An 18,619-nucleotide genomic window follows, 5' to 3' on the forward strand; every position below is an offset into this window, starting at 1 on the left:
TTTATTCATGCATTATTTTGATTTTGATATGGCTAGTGGTTGTTTCAGTCCATAATGAAAACTTGATAAAACTATGAAACAAAATTTATCAACATTTAAGGAAATATTATTGACTTGAAAAGTACCGTTAAATGTTAAAAAATCTTAATCTCTATTCTAGAGTTAATCCTTAAGTTTCATAACAATTATTCAAATATTAATATTCTTTGGGATATTATGAATTACTCCAAATAAAAAGTGGTGTGGCAAAGATGAAACTAAAAATACATATCACTTCGACAATATCAATGTTAAAGAACTGTAATACATGACTGAAAAAAATTTAGAAGTAGACTCAAATAAAAAACTAAATTCAAAATAGCTAAATAAAATGTTTGGGAAAAAAAGCCTTTGATTATATTTAACCTTTTTCATGTATCAAAACAAAAATAATCCAGAAATAAAAATATCAAAGATGGGTTTGACATAATAACAGTACAGTGTAGTTTTAGCGATGACATAGCTATCTACAGGCGCCACATTGACATTCTCAATATAATGGTATCTAAATTATTTTAGTATCACGCAAATCATTTAGTTCTCAAATTTAATATTAAATGCACAAAGCTTTGGTTGAGCAAAGTAGGGGTCAACTGTGAGTTAAGCTACTCCTTTGGAGAAAAGCAACTCATTTTTCTCAGAGTCTAAAAAAATACTTATATCGATTACATACTGTATTGAAATTGGAAAAAATAAAATTCCAAATTCTGTCAAAAATAAATAATTTTCAAATAAAAATAAAATTCTTAAATGACCTTTAAATAAGTTAATTAAATTGGTTTATAAAATTAATTGTTTACACTACTTCAAAATATCTGCTGCAAACAAAAATATTCTTGAAATTAAAGGTAAAAATAAATTTTACCTTCTATCATTGACCATTAAACAATGCTTTTCTTTAAGATCCAGATGACCCTCACAAATAATTCAGTAACATACTACTTATTTCTTTGGGCAAGTGCTCTTCAATAACCATAATCTAGATTAATTAATTTGATTAACATAATCTAATTGCTGCGTACTTGGTCTAAGACTACAAAACTAAAAAAAAAAAAATATGATACCAAATATCCATTTTATTAACTTGACTAAACTAAACTAATAAACTGCTACCAAATAAGTACTTACAAAAATCTTGCATCTATTATAAAAAAAAAAATTGAGTCCATTTTATTTAAACATCTGAAGTCTATGCCTAATGTTATGAACATATAAAATTTCAATATTAAGAAAAATAAAAACTGTAATAAAGAAATAGATATCCTAAATTTTGTATCTCGATAAAAAATAAAATGCATTTAACTGCCAGAACCCTTCATAAAGTAACTAGCACCCTCATTGAACAATAAGACCAAACAGGAATGTTCTGATTACAGAAATAAATTATAGCATCATTAAATTAAATAAATCTGATTCATTATATAATTTTTCCTGACATAATTATAGTAATTAAAGCCCAAAAAAATCAATTTTATTTAACACCCAAAAGAACACTATTTTATAACTAAAACTTGAAAAAAAAAAGAAGAAGAAGATATACGTGTGATTAAATTAGATCACACTGAACCTAATATTTTAGAGACATAATTAAAAATTATAATAATTTAAAACACGACAAACATATATATAAAAAAAAGTTTTTAAAACTAAAATAGTTTTAGTTCTTAGCATAATAATTAAGCACCATTTCAAAGCTTGCACTTATGAGATTTTCAAGCGGTTTCAAGAAGGTGAATCGAGACGAAGAAGTAGTGCGGAGAGAGAAGTAGAATTTCTCTCCTTCGTTACCCATTCAGTTTCAGAAGCGATTTTATATGAACCTGGGCGGACAAGCACTTCAATGGCAGCATATGCTAATAATTGTTCTTTGGTTTTTGGATCAACATACCTAAAATAATATAAAATTATTACTACAAATGATTTATGTCAGTTTTAAAATAACAAAATACAGCTGAATCAAGTTGCTTTTCAAGTGGATAAATGAAAATCATTAGTTAAAAACTTAAGATTTCTACAAATTTACAGTAAGTATGACATAATTTACTAGATTAATATTTTCAAAGTCTAATATAACTTTACTTAAATTATTACATTTAACTCATTTAAAATAAAAATATTGATAGCGCAGTGCAATTATTATTGACAATTATCCATTGGTTCATTAGTCTATTCATAAGTTTTTTAAAAAGTTATATGTATACTTCTAAGTGTTCAATCTACATGTTGAATTTTATATCATTTGTTTTGGAAGAATTTTTATATACATTTTTTCTTAGAGAGACCATAAAGAGATTAGTTACTGAAGTTTGACACAATCTGACATTTTTTGGATAGAATTCAACATATTTAAAGCAATGGTTTGATGTAGTTATGAAAAATACAGTGAATTTTTAAAACAACACAATGTACTTACTGATGCTTATGTAAAAAACTTGGACTGCCCAGCGTAGGAGAGAGTGTTAATTTGGTAGAAACAGAATCATCCATTTTTCTATCAATTCTCCTCTGGATATCTCCCAAATAATTATATTCATCTTAAAAATAAATAAATCCATACAAATTATGAGGGTGCACTAATATACATAATATAAGAAAAACAAGTGAATACAAAATTATAAAAGTTTTTTGTTAAAAACAAACATTACCTGGGAGGATAACCTCGCCGAGATCTAGTATCCTCCTAATATTTCCAACATGGGTGGTGAAATAAGCAACGTGCCATGTATCTGTTAACTGAAAAAGTAAAACAAAAAAATCATGTGTTTCAGTAGAAATGCTAAGTACCAGCAGGGTATTTAGTTAGGAAACATTTATCTTGTGCATTGAAGAAAAAATCAAGAAAGAGTAGTAATTAATTCCTCAACTAAATTAAGCAAACTTGCAAAAAAAAAAACTTTCTCAAGCAAAGATGGTTTTTAAGAGAAAAACATACAAAAAATTTACACTAGTTGGCCTGGCAATGCTTCGCTATTGCTAGTACATAAATATAAATTAAATGAACACAAATTAAATACTCAAATTCACTCTATTATTATTATATTTTGGTTAAATTAATTTTAATTATTCTTTTATTCAGTTTTAAGTTCATTGTAAGGCTATTCTATTTACAATGTTTTTGAAAGCTTTATTTGGCATATACACGAACAAATACCTTGATTATGCTGACTTCGAATGGTGCCCTGTAATTCTCAATTATAATATCCGTACAAACAAATGAAGCCATTTAAAAGCATATTTCACATTCAGAGTGAAAGAGACACAACCCACAATTTAAATCATCGGAAATTAATTTTTATTTGTGGACCCTCAACACCCCACAGACCCTCAACACCCCATATATATCCTCAAGTATCAGAACAAACCAAAAGACACAATAGATATTTTACCAGTAATATTTGCTTAAAAAAAAATACCTTCCTAAAAATAAACTATATTCTATGAGCACCAATAAATATTGACTCTTCCACGAATACTGCTTATGACCAGGCTCACTACAACTTTTTGTGAACATAGGAATTTCTATCCAGAATAAGTGGGAGAGCAATCTATGACTCTAAACAAAGACCTCCAAAAGCTTGATTGACAGATCACATTGTAGAAATGTAACCTATTAATTTACTATAATTTAACTTACCCTAGTTATTTCATTTTATTGTCAGAATACTGTTTTAATTTGTATCATTAATTCAGGTTAATCACCTTATACAGTTTAATTTATTTTTACACTATTACAGGCATCATTATAAACAAGAGAATGCATGATAATTAAAAAATAAGTAGTAGTAATTTTTATGAAACTTATTATTTGAGCAGATTAATCAGAAAAATTTAGTTCACAATATATATTGCGCAATCCACTAGCGTTAGTGGATACTTAAATAGTCTAAGAGTGTTGATATATTTTTACTATGAGTAAGTTGGATATTACAGCAAATCAGATTAAAAATAAAAAAAAATGATGAACTAGACTTACAGAAAATTTCATATAATTTTATTTTAAAAATAATACACGGTGAATAAACATTCTATTGCATAACGTGTTGAAGTATGGAAGAAAAAATCTAGAAAATATGATTCTTATGGATAATTTAAATGACAAAAATATAAATTAGATAAAAAAACAACATAATATAGTAATTTTGTGGTAATATGTAATTGTAATTTATTTAAAATTGTTAAGTACGGATAAATATAGTGCTCGACACCAAAAACTACAACATGTATAAATTAAAAAAAATATGAAATGAGACTATCTAAGGCAATAAATCTGAATTAATCGTAAACATTTTCTGTAGTTTTACAATCTCTTCATAATATCAAAAGGTAGTTCAAACTATATGTGTGTCAGTCTTACCTGTGTTTCACCTCTCCTTCTTAAAGGTAGAATGGTCCAGCCTTGGGGGATATCAGGTTTTCCTAACCTAAGAGTAGAGCAACAACCACAGCAAAAGCACATAACTTCTTTTCTAAAATATCCACCTAAAAGGAATTACTTACAATAACTCACTGAATAATAATTAAATAAAACAAAAGATTTTTATGATTTAAAATACTTGGAAGGCCTAATGACGTTTTGAGCCGAAGACATGCAGATAGATATTCACATGTCGGCTGCTTAAAGGAAACAGGAGAAATGGGTGTAACTGCCAAGCTGCTACCCAGGGACCTTACAGCAACAGTTGGTGATTTAAAGCTCTCATTCAAGCTTCGTTTCTATAAGATTAACAAAAGAACACAGTTAAATATCTTATCATGATTTATAATTTATTCCTTGATGTGTCAGAATTATTAATTCAAAATTAGTAAAAAGCATAGGCTTTCACATAGCCAGTCCTTTATATTTAATCATTATAACCAAAATAATTAAAGCTATACATGTAAATAAACAGCTAATTAGGGACATTAAAATGACTGAAAACTATGAAGCATCTTTGTCTTGTACTTTTATTTACTTAGAAAACTTATGCAGTGGTCAAAAATATATACTTCTATTCATTTATCTAGTAAACCTAATTGTTATAGATAATAGGACCATGATGGAAGTGAGGAACTGGATGGCAGCCGCACAAGATCGTAATAATTGGTGGAGGCCAGGACTTGACATCAAGTTATAGTGCCCAACTAATAATAATAATTATAGGTAATATTTCATTTTCAAAATTTTCTTATATATCCCAACTCAAAAAAAATCTTAATTAAAACAGTTAAGTACAAGATATTATGAAGTTAAGATTCAATTTTTTTTTTTGTAAAAGACAACTTGAAAATGGGCAAGATAAGCCTGGAAACAGTATCACAGAATAAATTAAACAAGTTTTGGAGGATTTAAATAGAATATTGCAAGTGCTTGAGCCTGCTTATAATAAGTAATCAAAGTTAAGCACTGTTGAGTGTGGTAAGTACTTGGATATGTGACCACAGGAACTGGATGACTGTCCATCAGGGATGACAACATTATCCAGGTACTCAGGCGAATACAATTTCGATTTCTGCAGGGGGGCAGTAATGTCCACCTTGACAGGCATAAAGAGGTGAGCAATCTCTTTGTCTGACATAGCTACAGACCTTTCAGATAGAAGTTGGATAAAGGGCTAATTGTCCTTCCCCAACAAAAACATCTAACTGTGAAACCTAAAACAAGCCTTTAAAAATTTGACTGGACTTGTTGATGACCACTGAGCCTAAAATGGGCAGAAGTGGAGAAGGCTAGTCCATATGGCCAAGATCTAAAAGGCTTGTTGAGTCAATAGAAAAAAAAAAGAAGAAAGAAAAAAAAAAAGGATTTTTCAGGAGGATTACTAATATTTTCTTACAGTTGTTTCTTCTAAAAGTAAGTTGATTTTATTCATTAACTAGCAGATGTGGCAATGCTTCCTAGATTTTGGGATGTAGATAAATTAATTGAATACAATTGGAAATATGATATAAATTAATATATTTAGTTATTTACACATTGGTTTAATGATATAATTAATTGCTTATTATATCAATTTAGTTTATAACGGTAAATAACATTTATTAAATAAATCAAAAATTTTTGAAATAATATAATTAAGGTAAATAACATTATATAATAAAAATATAAGGTACAAAAAATAGAAATAACTTCAACAAGACTCAACCAATCTGCACGAAACTAGGAAGTTGTTTAGGGCTCTATAAACTGCACCAAAGAGTACAAACTGGATCTAATTAAACAAGATATAATATAAAATGTTTGAAAAGTTTTTTGGTGATAATATAGGAAAATGAAAAAAAAGAACAAACATTCAGCTTTTTAACAGTTGTATTAACATAGGAATTGGATAAAAAGTAAAGGAGATATGAACAATATGAGCAATGGACAGAGGGAGAAAAAAAATCCTTCAAAGAAATCAAAATGAAAAATTTCTAATTTTTAATTTCTTTAAAAAAAAAAAGGTCTTTAAGGCTATCAACCAATATTATTGCTTTTTCATAAAACAATTTTTTTGATCTATTTTACTGAAATCCCCATTATGGTTTTTTAATTTTTAGTAAATAAAAATCATTTAATAGAATCATTCATATTTTTTTCTTATTGTTCACAAGGAGAAAAAATTGATTGGCATATAATAACCATGAAGAAAATGTATACTTTCTGAGCTGGCCGCCAAAAATACTTAATTTCGTTAATAACTTATTATCAAAATAGCCTATAACCTTCCCAGGAAAATCCTGAACATTTAGCAAAAAGCTCCTACACAATCAGATGAATGGTACGGCAGCGCATAAAATACGAAAAATAAAATATTGATTTGTATAAATTAGATGTAACTATTTAATAAAAAACTATAAACATTTATGGAATAAAATAAATTATTATCTTACTTCTAAAAGCAATGTATTAGCAGCATTAGCACTAGGTGATGTATGACTGCTACACTGAATATTTTCATTCATTTTATCTGATTTTGAACGCAAGGCTCCAGGTTTTTCTCTGACTTCAAGATTCCCTTTCTCTCTAGTTTCAGCCCACACATGATCTTCAATTGGACTTTCAGGCCAACTTCCACTTTCACCAACTATGCAAACCTAAAAAAAAATTAATAATTAATTAAAATTTACTTGAAACTATTTATTTAAAAACATCAATACAATACACTTCCCCAACAATTTGTTGTATTTTTGGTACAATGAAAATTGTATAATAAATGATTAGGTAGTAAGTTAGGGTGCTCAATGCTGATATCACCAAAAACTTCTCTCCACAAACATCCATCAAATCCTAAACTCACAAGATCACATAAAAAAAATCTTCCCATGTTTTATCATTCCTCAAAATTATTTTATAATTCTTCAAAGTCCTCCCATATTTTGATACTTAATTCCATATCAGCTTCCACCACAATATATTGACTTGATATATTCACATGAATGGGTAACGTCATCAACAGGGTCAAGTATGGTTATAATACTGTTCAAAATTAAACCTCTTTCAACGACTAGTTCTTTATAAGAACTAATTAAATACAACTGGGAAAAAAGAATCGCCCTACCCAAAAAAATATTTGTTATTTTTATGCCATTATTGTTCTTAATTTTTTTGTTCTGAACATTAATGTTTACAAATACCATTACCCAATAAAAGCCTCCACAATACCAGACTAACTTTCAAAAATACGAAAATACTCACTGTAAGTTTTTTTTTGTTTTTTTTTTTACAATTTTGATATGTAAATTCTTTGTAAAGTTTGAGAGATGTAGAATTTAGTCGAACATAACAGTGAATTTTTTAAAATACATTGTATTGTAAAACTTCAAATAAAATTTTGTTTACTCTTCAATGTCTTCATTTTTTAAAAGCCTAATTTCAATTTATGAGATTTATAAATAATTTTGGCAGACAGAACTTTCAGATGATTGAAAACTTAATGATTATTTTGTATAAGGGTCATTTTTTTTTTTTTTTAAAAAAAGATTACAATGTCCAATCATTTCAAAATTCCCTAACTCTTGAATGGGAAAAATTGTAAAAACTATTATATAAAACAAACATTTTAGAGTTAAAAAAGTATAGAGCGTAAGCCAATTTATTTTTATCTCTAACAGATGGTAGAGCTGAGCATTAATAAAACCAAATCAAAACTAGTTTGTTCTGAGACTACACGGGAAACAGCAATATATTTTTTTAGAATCCAATACTACATTAAACCTTGGACAGCAACTGGTCCTTTTCAAGGTTTTATTAATGTTATTTCTAGTATAGCTATATGATTGTATCTGTTGAATTCATAATTGTTAGGCCATTTTGATAGGATATCTGCAGAGAGATATGAAGTGTCTATCAAATGACTTGTTAACATGGGAGGATGTTAAGGTGGACATAAACAGACAACGTTCAAAAACAGAAGTCATGCTGGGAATATGAAGGAATGAAAATTGATTTTTATGAAGGCCTTGGTTACCAGAGAGAAATAAAGGAGAATAATAATACTATATAATTCCAAAAAATAATTTTTTAAACAAAATAATAAATCAATAGAAAGAAAAAATATTTCCTACCTGATCACACATTCCATAAAGATCCACTAAAGGTAAGCAAGTAGCTGTAGGGATGTTAGTAGCAGCTACACCTTGATCAATTCCATTAATGAATAATCGCAACTGATTTTCTTCATCCACCAAAATGCCAAGGGTTTTCCCAGCAGAGAGACTGTCCAAATTCGCACCATACCTGGACTTGACCTAATAAATAGAAAAATTAATCAACTTTTTAATAAAAATAAATAGATAATCAAGTATTTGTTTATATTATACAAAAAAATTATTAAGTTTTTTTTTGTAAAGCAATTTAAATATTTAAAGATCATAATGAATTCCTATTTATTTAAAGTTCACAAAAAAAAAGATTAACACTATTGAAAGTCAATAGTGAAGGCATATCATAAGTCAATTGAAAGGCAATATCAGCTGATGTGCAATGAATGCTTGTACATAACTTTGCTCTGTGTAAAATTGACACTTAGCGTGTTTGCTGCTTTAACAATAACATCTGCAACTGCTCATCATTGTGGTTCTTTTAACCGATCTTCTAATTTTCAACTAAAATTTGAAAATATATAGATGATTTCATTTTTTAATTTATTTTTATTTATACAAATTTAATAGAAATATTGTTTAATGGGTAAAGTAATTACCCACTTTATGACTTTTATGAAACTATGTCTCCACTGATACACAAGTATCTTCTTGAGTCTAAGAGCTGTCACAGGTAATATTATTTTGTCATTTTTATTAGTTGACTTTTATATTAACTATTATGAATATTATAGTCAAAGACACTAAAGCCCAATTTTTATTTTCTGTGATGTTATTCTTATGGACGCATCTCAGATTAAATATATAAAATAATTATTACTAATTATATTTACACTGATATGTGATGAATTTAATCATAATTGAACAAATGTAACAAGTAAACAAACTATGAGTTAACTTGGAGTCCCAAGAAATAATGATGATTATGAGATAACTAAAGTTTGCATTCCAGTAAATAACATGGCAACTCATAATTGGTGTCCTAGTGGATGATGCAGACAATTAGTTATTATGATGATGATAATCATAAAGATTGGAATGATATAGACTACAAGTCTATCTGTTTATTATTATAACTATGTGATAAATTGAATTAGTGAATACACACATATAAATTAAATCTTAAACATTGTTAATAGAGGATTCTTTTAAACGATATTACTATTATGAAAAAATGATTTTATATATCAGCACAAAGTAAAGAATGAATCTAATAAAAATAAACGAAAAGTAATTACCCACCTTATGACCATTATGAAAAACAGTGTCTCCACTGATGACCCAAGTATCTTTCTTGAGTCCAAGAGCTGTCACAGGTAAGGTGTACCCAACAACAGATTCAGTTGTCATCCCAATACTTAACGAAGAAACCCATCTAGGATTTAATGATTCAATTTTTATCTAAAAAACATTTGGAATCAATTAATACAATAAAAATATAAAAAATACATAATATGGAAAAGAATGATTCCAACCTGAAATAGAGTCCCACGTGGGACTGTTCTTGTACACAACACAAGACCTTGATTGTAACTTGATACACGCTTAGCGGCAAGATGGCTTTCGGATATTTGTACGTTTCGTCCATGACAATCGTGAAACAAAAGAGGAGCAATCTAAAAAAAATAAAAGGACATAACAAAATTAATTCAGAAATAAAATTAATTAGATTATTTTGGGGGACATATAGAAGAAAAATATTAAATCCCTCAAGTTAAAGTTAATTACAAATCTATTCATATCTTGCCGAATTAAGGCTTTCTCAGACCTTAAAATTTCAGAGCACATTATACTTTTTAATGAAAGTACTAAGTAGTCCTTCTCAGCTACTACCTTATTATAGAGAATGAATGTAACAGTTAAAACATTTATTCAGGTGTTAAAAAATTGTGAATTTTCATATATTAAATAAGTAAAAACAAAAAAAAAAAATAGTAAAAGAACTTTATATGAGACATCGACATGAAGTTCTATAAGCCTCATAATAATTATTATTATAATAAAAATTAATTAATTAATTGTTTAAAATTAGTGTCTTACTTCTAGATCATGGATTTCAGATAGGAGTTCTCCATCTTCTATACTTTTATCCATATCTTCAGTTCTCTTTACAGTTTCGAAATCTTCATCACTAAAGACAATACAAAAATTTTGGTTTCAAATGCAATAGAATTTTTATTTGTTACAAAACATAAAAAAAATGACAGTATTTTTAAAGGGTTGAAAATAGAATCTGAATCTTGTACTATCAGAATATCCAGGTTTTTTTAATTTCATGAAATCTCAGTTTTATATATTCAAATCTAAATTTGTAAATTCAATTTACAAAGCTCAATTTCGAAATATGACTTCAGATTCTGGATTTGAGATTAAAAAAAAAAACTGATTAGAACACTATGTATTTCTTATTGATCTGGTAGAGTTAATTATTGTTGTTTAAACAGTCAAGCCAATGAATACTATTTCATGCAAGAAAAAATATTTAGATACTATTTACTGTGAATTATTTTCAACAAAATTAAACCATAAAAATCATACAGATATATTTTGTTTCAACAGTTTTAGATAAAAAAAAAATTAAAAATTGAGGGTAACTCCTTACGTATGTTTATCACATTGAGAAGATTCAATCTCAGCCAAAGGAGCATCTCCATTCAGAGGAATGAGACCTTTACTAATCAGTTTTAGGCTTGATGTTGACCCATATAGTTCTATTACACCAAAGATTTTCTGTAAACGAAATTCTAATTTTAAACTTTAAAACGAAAAATATGTTTCTAAAATTAATTCATGAAACAATTGAAAAATATGAATGAAGGTCCTTCATCCTTAAGTGGTAAGTATGACACAAGATAAATAAAATAAGTTAAAAAAAGTAGAAAAGAAGATGATTTCTGGTTCAGATAAAGAGAAAAAAAAAAAGAACAGAAATTAGTAAATAATAAATGAACTTAATAAAGATAATAGGTAAACATAAATAACTTCTTCCATGAAGTGAGGATTAAAACTACATTCCCATAATTTAGGATGAAATTAGTAGATAAATAATAATACAAATAATAAATAGATATATCAAAATTTGATTAATTAACTCTGATATCAGTGGATTTCCTGCTTAAAAGTTCTAGTTTTTGGCACTAAGTGGAAATAAAAAAATAAAATAAAAAGTAAAATCCCTTTATTGGACGAAGGGTTGGGATACAAAGATGAGTAAGTCCTTTTTACTTATTTCAAAGAAGAAAGTAATAGGGGCCAGAATGTTTTCTTCCGGACAGACAACACAAGGAAGGAATAAATAGTAAGAAAAAGGAAGTTGGATTTTAAACAACAGGAGAAAACATGTACTGGGATAAAATATTACATTATCTTATGGTCTTGAGTAGATGAAGGTTGAAGAGCCCAATTCCTCTGGTACCATAGAAGAAAACAAAAGGCAAGAAAAGCAATTAACAAATCTCTAAACTAGCAACATATAATATGCCAGATGGGTACTTAAACATGTTTTTATTCCACTTGGATCTGGTTAATATTTTTGTTTTTTCACTTATGTTAATCAACAGTGCATCGCATTTTTAATGTACTCGTCATTGCTCATTTGTGTTGCAAATAAATTATTTTCTTTCTTTTAAATTTAATTTTAAGTTAGTCTATAAGTATACATTAGAACAGCATTGTGTATAATTAGTGATTATATATTAAGAGATTAAGTTAATCTTATACTTAAATAAACAAACATATATTTTGTAATGGATGTGGTGTTTGCTGTCTAAGTGAGATTTTGTAAAACTATTCAATCCTTCCCTATTTCCTATTTCATCTTACAGAGAATATTAGAAAAACATTAACTTTTTAAAACAAGCTATTGAAGTTGTCTTTATTATTGCAATGATAAAAAATATTCTGATATTGTATTACTAAGCTTTAAAATTAATGATCTATTTCACCTTAGGAACATTTGTGGCTGCTATTCCCTGATCGTGGCCATCAATATAAAAGTGCAATGAAGAATCAACACATCTTTTAACACCGATTCGGTTACCAGGTCTTAACCAGTCAAGGGAACAACAATAGTGGGCCTTCACAATTTCTCCACAATAATAAAAATCACTTCCTGTAAAACAAATATATACCAAATTCTAGAATTTACATTACAATAATAAGTTTTCTATTAAATCAAAAATGGAATATTCAACATACAGGAATTAGAAAATAATTTTGTTTCTAGGACAATCCCCAATAAGGATAAAATTGATACACAGAAAAAACAATTAATTTATCAATCAGTATGTCAGTAACAATTAATCAGTAAAAATAGTATTATAACTGTGGATGTGCGCTACACTTTGCTGCAGTTGGCACCATCCTTGGATAAAGGAAGGTTGATGAACTGTGGTTGACAATCCACCTTTTGTCAAAAATTTCGTGGTTACGATGACTCAACTTAACCAGATTTCGGACTGCAAAAGAATAATCTTAGAATTTGAAAAAGCCTACTTACTTTTGGAACATGGAACTATTTATTCCTGTACCAATCAACAAGAAATCCAGATTACTGCGGTCACCTTTTCCCAACTTAAAAATATACTAAGTGCTTATTTTGAAAAGTCCTAGAAACCATGAGGATTTTGTACAAGAAGAACTGGGTAATGAGTTTTTTTTTTAAATGTCAAGGATTATATTTGGCTACTCGAAGCTGATTTAGCTGGAAATATTATTGATGATGAACTTTATTCTGAATATTAATAAAGAATAAAAAATATGAAATTTAAAAGGAGGGAAGCTTTGGACAACCATAACATAAAAAAAACCTGCCTAGAGTATTGGTTTTACAACTTCTAGATTTTTGCAGCTGAGGCATCACCTTCGAACCCTCATGTCTGCAATGGCAACAGTTCAATTCCGGTCTGGGCGGGTTGACTGTTATTTTATGGCAGTCCCACGGAATGAAAATTCAACCTTCACACATTGGTTAGAATAGGTTGGGTACTTCTATAATAACCCTCTTTCATTCCCCCAAATGTCAGAGATATAACCAAGGAGGGAATAAAAAATAAAAGGTTTCACAACTTATAACTGTAGTGTATTCTTATCAAGAGTAATATAGATAAAAGGACTGTTTGATAAAACAAAGGATATTAAATAAGAATAGAAGTATCTTCTGTTTTATTTTTAAGTAAAAAACCCTAAAACTTCTTATATCTTAATTTATTTCGGATATCTGGCCATTATCTTGTCCAATCTATAATGATATTAGATAAGGTCAGATTATATCAACCTTTACATTCATTATTAAATTTATATTATTCACAATTATATTATATACTCTGTATTGATAATTATCATTACATTAATTGAGAGAAGCCAATTATTTTTACATTTCTATGTAATTATCTTAATTATTATTTGATAAGAAATTGTTAGATTTTTCCTAAAAAAGAATTACCCATGACCAATTATCAAATTCACATGCAACCAGAAAGAGAGGCTAAAGAAATGCAAAATGATGGATTTCATTTTGAAGAACAGTGTCACTCGTATTTTTAAATGAACCCAAATATCCAATAGTTCACATTTTTGTGAAATTGTGTTTTATAAACCATGTCGATAAGTTTTCAAGAATTTAAAATGAAATGAATGTATAAATCCAAAGTACTAGTGTTCATCTATATCATTATTGGATGAATATTAGATACTGATAGTCTTGAACTTTAGTTGCAAAATGAAAAAAAAAAATATTGATATAGCTTATACAAAAAAAAAAAAAATGTAGTTCATTATTGTATATGTGGGTTCAAATCTTTGTTTATTAATAATTTTTTAAAGAAACATATTATGAGTTATAGGTTCATTATGAACCTACAGCTCATAATATTTTTCCAAACTTAATAAATAAATATTTCATACACAATAAAAAATTTATGAGCACTTACCATGGATGTACCATGTAGATTGTTTAATTGAGCTAATGGAATGGGGTAGAGGCTCAGCTGGAGGGAGTTGGGTGACACCAAAAAATAGGGAAGAAGCCCACTGAGGAAGAAACCCTTCTAAAGATATCTCCCACAGCTCACCTGGAGAAAGCATTGCTGCACTCAATGCAATCCCAGAACATGGTATTTCTGGTGGTCGGCAGACTGAATTTTCTGTTACGCGTATCCCTTTGCCACAAGTTTCATGCCATCTAACAAAAAACAAAATTAATTGTATACTGGCAATGTTAATGAGGGTTAAAAAACTAGACAATTTTAAAAATCTCATCTGCATAATTAATGTAAGCACTACTTAATAGGAACCTTTTTGTAAATGGACTGGAAATTCCTGAAGTTAACACACTCAAACAAACTCATTACCTTTATATATTAGTACAGATGAATAATAAGAATGATGTTTATAAAATTGATAAACAAAAGATTAAGAAGTAAATACTTTTTTTTTTTTCAAATTTTTACTCTAGATGAAGTTTTAATCAATATTTTTTTTGTTTAAATAAATAAATTTTATTCAATTTTGGTCTCAAAACAATTTCTATTACATTTCTTCGCCGATTCGGCCATTATGAAGGACAATCTTAATACAATTTTAGAACCACATCAATTTAAAAAAAAAACTTTATGCACCCTTTGACTACCTATGCCATTAATTTCAGTCCACAATTACCTCATAGGGTAATAAAATTATCCTTCATGATGACCGTATTAGCCAAAACGTCAGACTTATAAAGAAATATAAATTGTTTTGAGACTAAAATTGGATAAAATTTATTTATTTAAACAATAATAACTAGTCTCAAGAAAGTGTAAAGATTATATATAAAATAATTTTTTTTTTAATGAATTATAAATATAAATTACTTGTGCAAAGGTTGAGAAGTAGGAAGTACTGTTGATTCTGACTGTACATGACTTTCAACCTGCTGAACACTTAGGTCATCAATTTCCATTGTTGGTTCAACATTACTCACAATGGAAACCTAAAAAAAATTAAAAAATAGAAAATAAAATCGTATATACAAATAGAAACATATTCCAGGTAAGGATGGTTACCTAAGCCCTTTAAAAATTTTGCTATTCCAGTTCAACAGTCCAACATCTCAAAAAATGGTTATTTTGAGATAGCCATTTTATTCTTAGCAATTAGGGTAACATCTATACAGTAAAAAATCATAGTAAAGTATGTCATAAAATCGAAGTTAAAAAAATATTTCGAGATTTTACAGTTTTGAACTGTATAGATGTTACCCTTATTGCTAAGACTACATGCAAAAAAATTGGACAAAAAAAATGGGTTTAAATTTAATTTTAAGCATCTAAAAAATATTGTTTTTTATTTTCAAAATTGCCGATTAACACTCTTAAGTACTATGTCTGGTTTCCCAGATGATTAACCTACTTAAACGGAGAGAGATTGTAAAAATTCATGGATAGATTAGTCACTCAAAAAAAGTTAGCCCCTTAGGCAGGATTTGAACCAGAGATGAAAAAGGTGGATAAGAATGGAATAAAAAAAAAAAAAAAAAAGAAAGAAAGAAAAAAAGGGGAAGAAAATGGACGAGACAAAAGTCGAAGTCCTTCAATACAAACGCTTCACTCAGACTTTGACTTTTGTCAAAACAGGTATGAATTCTCACTCCTCCATTTTCTTCCCTTTTTTTCTAGATTTTATTCTAATCCCCCCTTTTTCATCTGTTAGTTTGTACTTTCTTTATATTTATTTTTTTCATCTGTTACTATTTCCGTTTTCATTTATTGTTTATAACCTTTTATTTTTCTTATTTAATTTTTACGTTCCATTGTATACCCTTGTAATTTTCAATTTAGTTTTTTAATTATGTTAAGTGTTTGTATAATTTTTAGCCCTGATGGAGCCCTGCAACGTGGGGCAAAACATTGGCTCAATTAAAATAGTTATTATGAGGTGTAGATAGTTGACCGTAGATTAATGATTGGAGGAGTTTGTCGGGGGTGCGGTCAGCAAAGAACAACATAAATAAACAAAACCATATTTATTTATTTTATGCCGACGTTTCGACCTGAGTTTCAGGTCTTCATCAGGGCTATAGAACAAAAGAGATAACAACAACATTTAGAGAAACATACAAGAATTAAAAAAAATATTGAATTAAATCATAAATGATCATGATTTATTAATTTAATATTTTGTATAATTCTAAATTTGTTTGTATACTATTCCTTTTCAATTGTATATTTCTCTAAATGTTGTTATCTCTTTTGTTCTATAGCCCTGATGAAGACCTGAAACTCAGATCGGCATAAAATAAATAAATATGGTTTTGTTTATTTATGTTGTTCTTTGCTGACCGCACCCCCCGACAAACTTCTCCAAATATAGTTATTACTATTTGAGTTTTATTTGACCGCACCCAGACCATACTCCATTTATTTAATGTTATTTACTTAGGTATTCTAGTATTTTACACATTTCCAATAAAATTTTTTACATATTCAAAAGTTATATTTGATTAATTCTATTTTTTATATTGGTGTAGATTATTTCACGAAGTCTACAAGTTTTATAGAAAATGTGGTAATATACAATTATTTTCTAGAGTCCTTATTTAGTAATTCACTCAAAAACCTCCAAAACAGATGATTGCATACATTGATAGAGTGGCATGGTTAAAAACAGGTATTTAAACTTTATTTGGCTACATATTACATTTTATATATTATATAATTCTTATTTAATTTAAAAGAAAAGAAAATATATAAATTATGTTTTGAAGTGGTTTTACAGGGATACCGGTCAAGGTGTTAATGAAAACAAAATTAATAATTTAAATAAAAACAGTAATTTACCTGTGCACATTGTCCATACAAATCAATTACTGGATACACTAAGCCAGGAAGCCCTGTGCAGGCTTCTCCCTGATCTACACCATCCAAATAATAATGCAGAGACGAATCTTCGTGGCGTTTCAGTCCAATTACACTCCCAGTTTTGATTTTATCAAGATTTAATGGATATCCGTGCTTCAAGGGTATACCATCTTTCATTACAGCAAAACCTAATTTTCAAAAGATATGTTTAAAAATATCTTAAAGAATAGTTTTAATAATTTCTTTAATAATTCTGAAAAAAAAAAACTAAATGTACCAGATAACATCCACGTGTCATGATCAATATCAGTCATAGTACCAGGAAGCTCCAGTTCGTCTGGTTTAATGGCAGTAACTCCTAAAATAAAAAACAAAATATTTTAAGAAGTTGAAAATAGAAAGTAGGATTCTTAATATCTATCTGGAAAATAATTAATAACTATTTTTTAAAAAAAAGCAATCTTGGTAAAAATGATTTATCTATATTTATGTATAGTGAACATTTCAAAAATTTGCATTTGGAGTAATTTCAGGAAATACTTCAAAGTACTGGCTCCTGATACACAATAGACCAAAACTCTAACTCTCAAATTGATACTGGCTCCGGTGAATTGATACTGATATTAAGATACTTTTATGTATGGTCAATAAACCTACTTGGCTCTTAATTCAGTTTTTTGAATGTACCAGTTTCATATTTTACTTTTTTAGATTTCAAACTTTTATTGATAATGATGGTTATAGATGACTGTTTTATATCTGAATGTACCCATTTCAATATATTTCACTTTTTTATATTTTAAACTTTTGCTAATAACTATGGTATGGACTGTTTTGTTTTCTTTATTTCAATGAAAATAATAAATACCTATATGGAACTTTTTAATATCTTTAATCAATGAAATCAAACAAGTGGATCTCCTTAAACAAAGATATAAAAATGAACCAAAATCATGAAAATGTTAATAACCTTATTTGCAAGGATATTATAAAAGTTACTGATTTTGGTTTGATTGCTCATGAAACCTCCAATAGAGATTTAGTTAGCTGAGGTAACTTTGCTATGATAGGAACGAGAACGAAATAACAGTTTCACTCTGACATCATGGACATAAAAGTATCAAAATAAATTTATAACACAAAAACCATCTTTAGTGTAGTGGATTATTTTTTGATTTTGAAAA

The 18,619-nt window shown here is 28.0% G+C and overlaps 1 protein-coding gene across 2 annotated transcripts in view; it reads right to left on the reverse strand.

Moving 5' to 3' along the window:
- Window positions 1-1,621: 1,621 nt before the first annotated feature.
- Neurl4 (neuralized E3 ubiquitin protein ligase 4) overlaps window positions 1,622-18,619 on the reverse strand; it is a 31,124-nt gene continuing 14,126 nt past the window's right edge. For both annotated transcript variants that reach the window (XM_014416272.2, XM_024361061.2), the window contains 16 exons: window positions 17,713-17,793; window positions 17,415-17,623; window positions 15,450-15,568; window positions 14,529-14,779; window positions 12,543-12,709; window positions 11,201-11,328; window positions 10,639-10,729; window positions 10,074-10,214; window positions 9,841-9,999; window positions 8,563-8,745; window positions 6,889-7,092; window positions 4,593-4,752; window positions 4,394-4,518; window positions 2,685-2,772; window positions 2,453-2,573; window positions 1,622-1,927 (listed from right to left, as the gene is read on the reverse strand). In XM_014416272.2, the coding sequence (XP_014271758.1) occupies window positions 1,762-1,927; window positions 2,453-2,573; window positions 2,685-2,772; window positions 4,394-4,518; window positions 4,593-4,752; window positions 6,889-7,092; window positions 8,563-8,745; window positions 9,841-9,999; window positions 10,074-10,214; window positions 10,639-10,729; window positions 11,201-11,328; window positions 12,543-12,709; window positions 14,529-14,779; window positions 15,450-15,568; window positions 17,415-17,623; window positions 17,713-17,793 (2,393 nt within the window). In that variant the 3' untranslated portion in view covers window positions 1,622-1,761. The remainder of the gene's footprint in view (window positions 1,928-2,452; window positions 2,574-2,684; window positions 2,773-4,393; window positions 4,519-4,592; window positions 4,753-6,888; window positions 7,093-8,562; window positions 8,746-9,840; window positions 10,000-10,073; window positions 10,215-10,638; window positions 10,730-11,200; window positions 11,329-12,542; window positions 12,710-14,528; window positions 14,780-15,449; window positions 15,569-17,414; window positions 17,624-17,712; window positions 17,794-18,619) is intronic.

The sequence above is a fragment of the Halyomorpha halys genome, unplaced genomic scaffold, assembly GCF_000696795.3.
Source record: "Halyomorpha halys isolate HHAL.00 unplaced genomic scaffold, Hhal_1.1 Scaffold118.1, whole genome shotgun sequence".
NCBI lineage: Eukaryota > Metazoa > Arthropoda > Insecta > Hemiptera > Pentatomidae > Halyomorpha > Halyomorpha halys.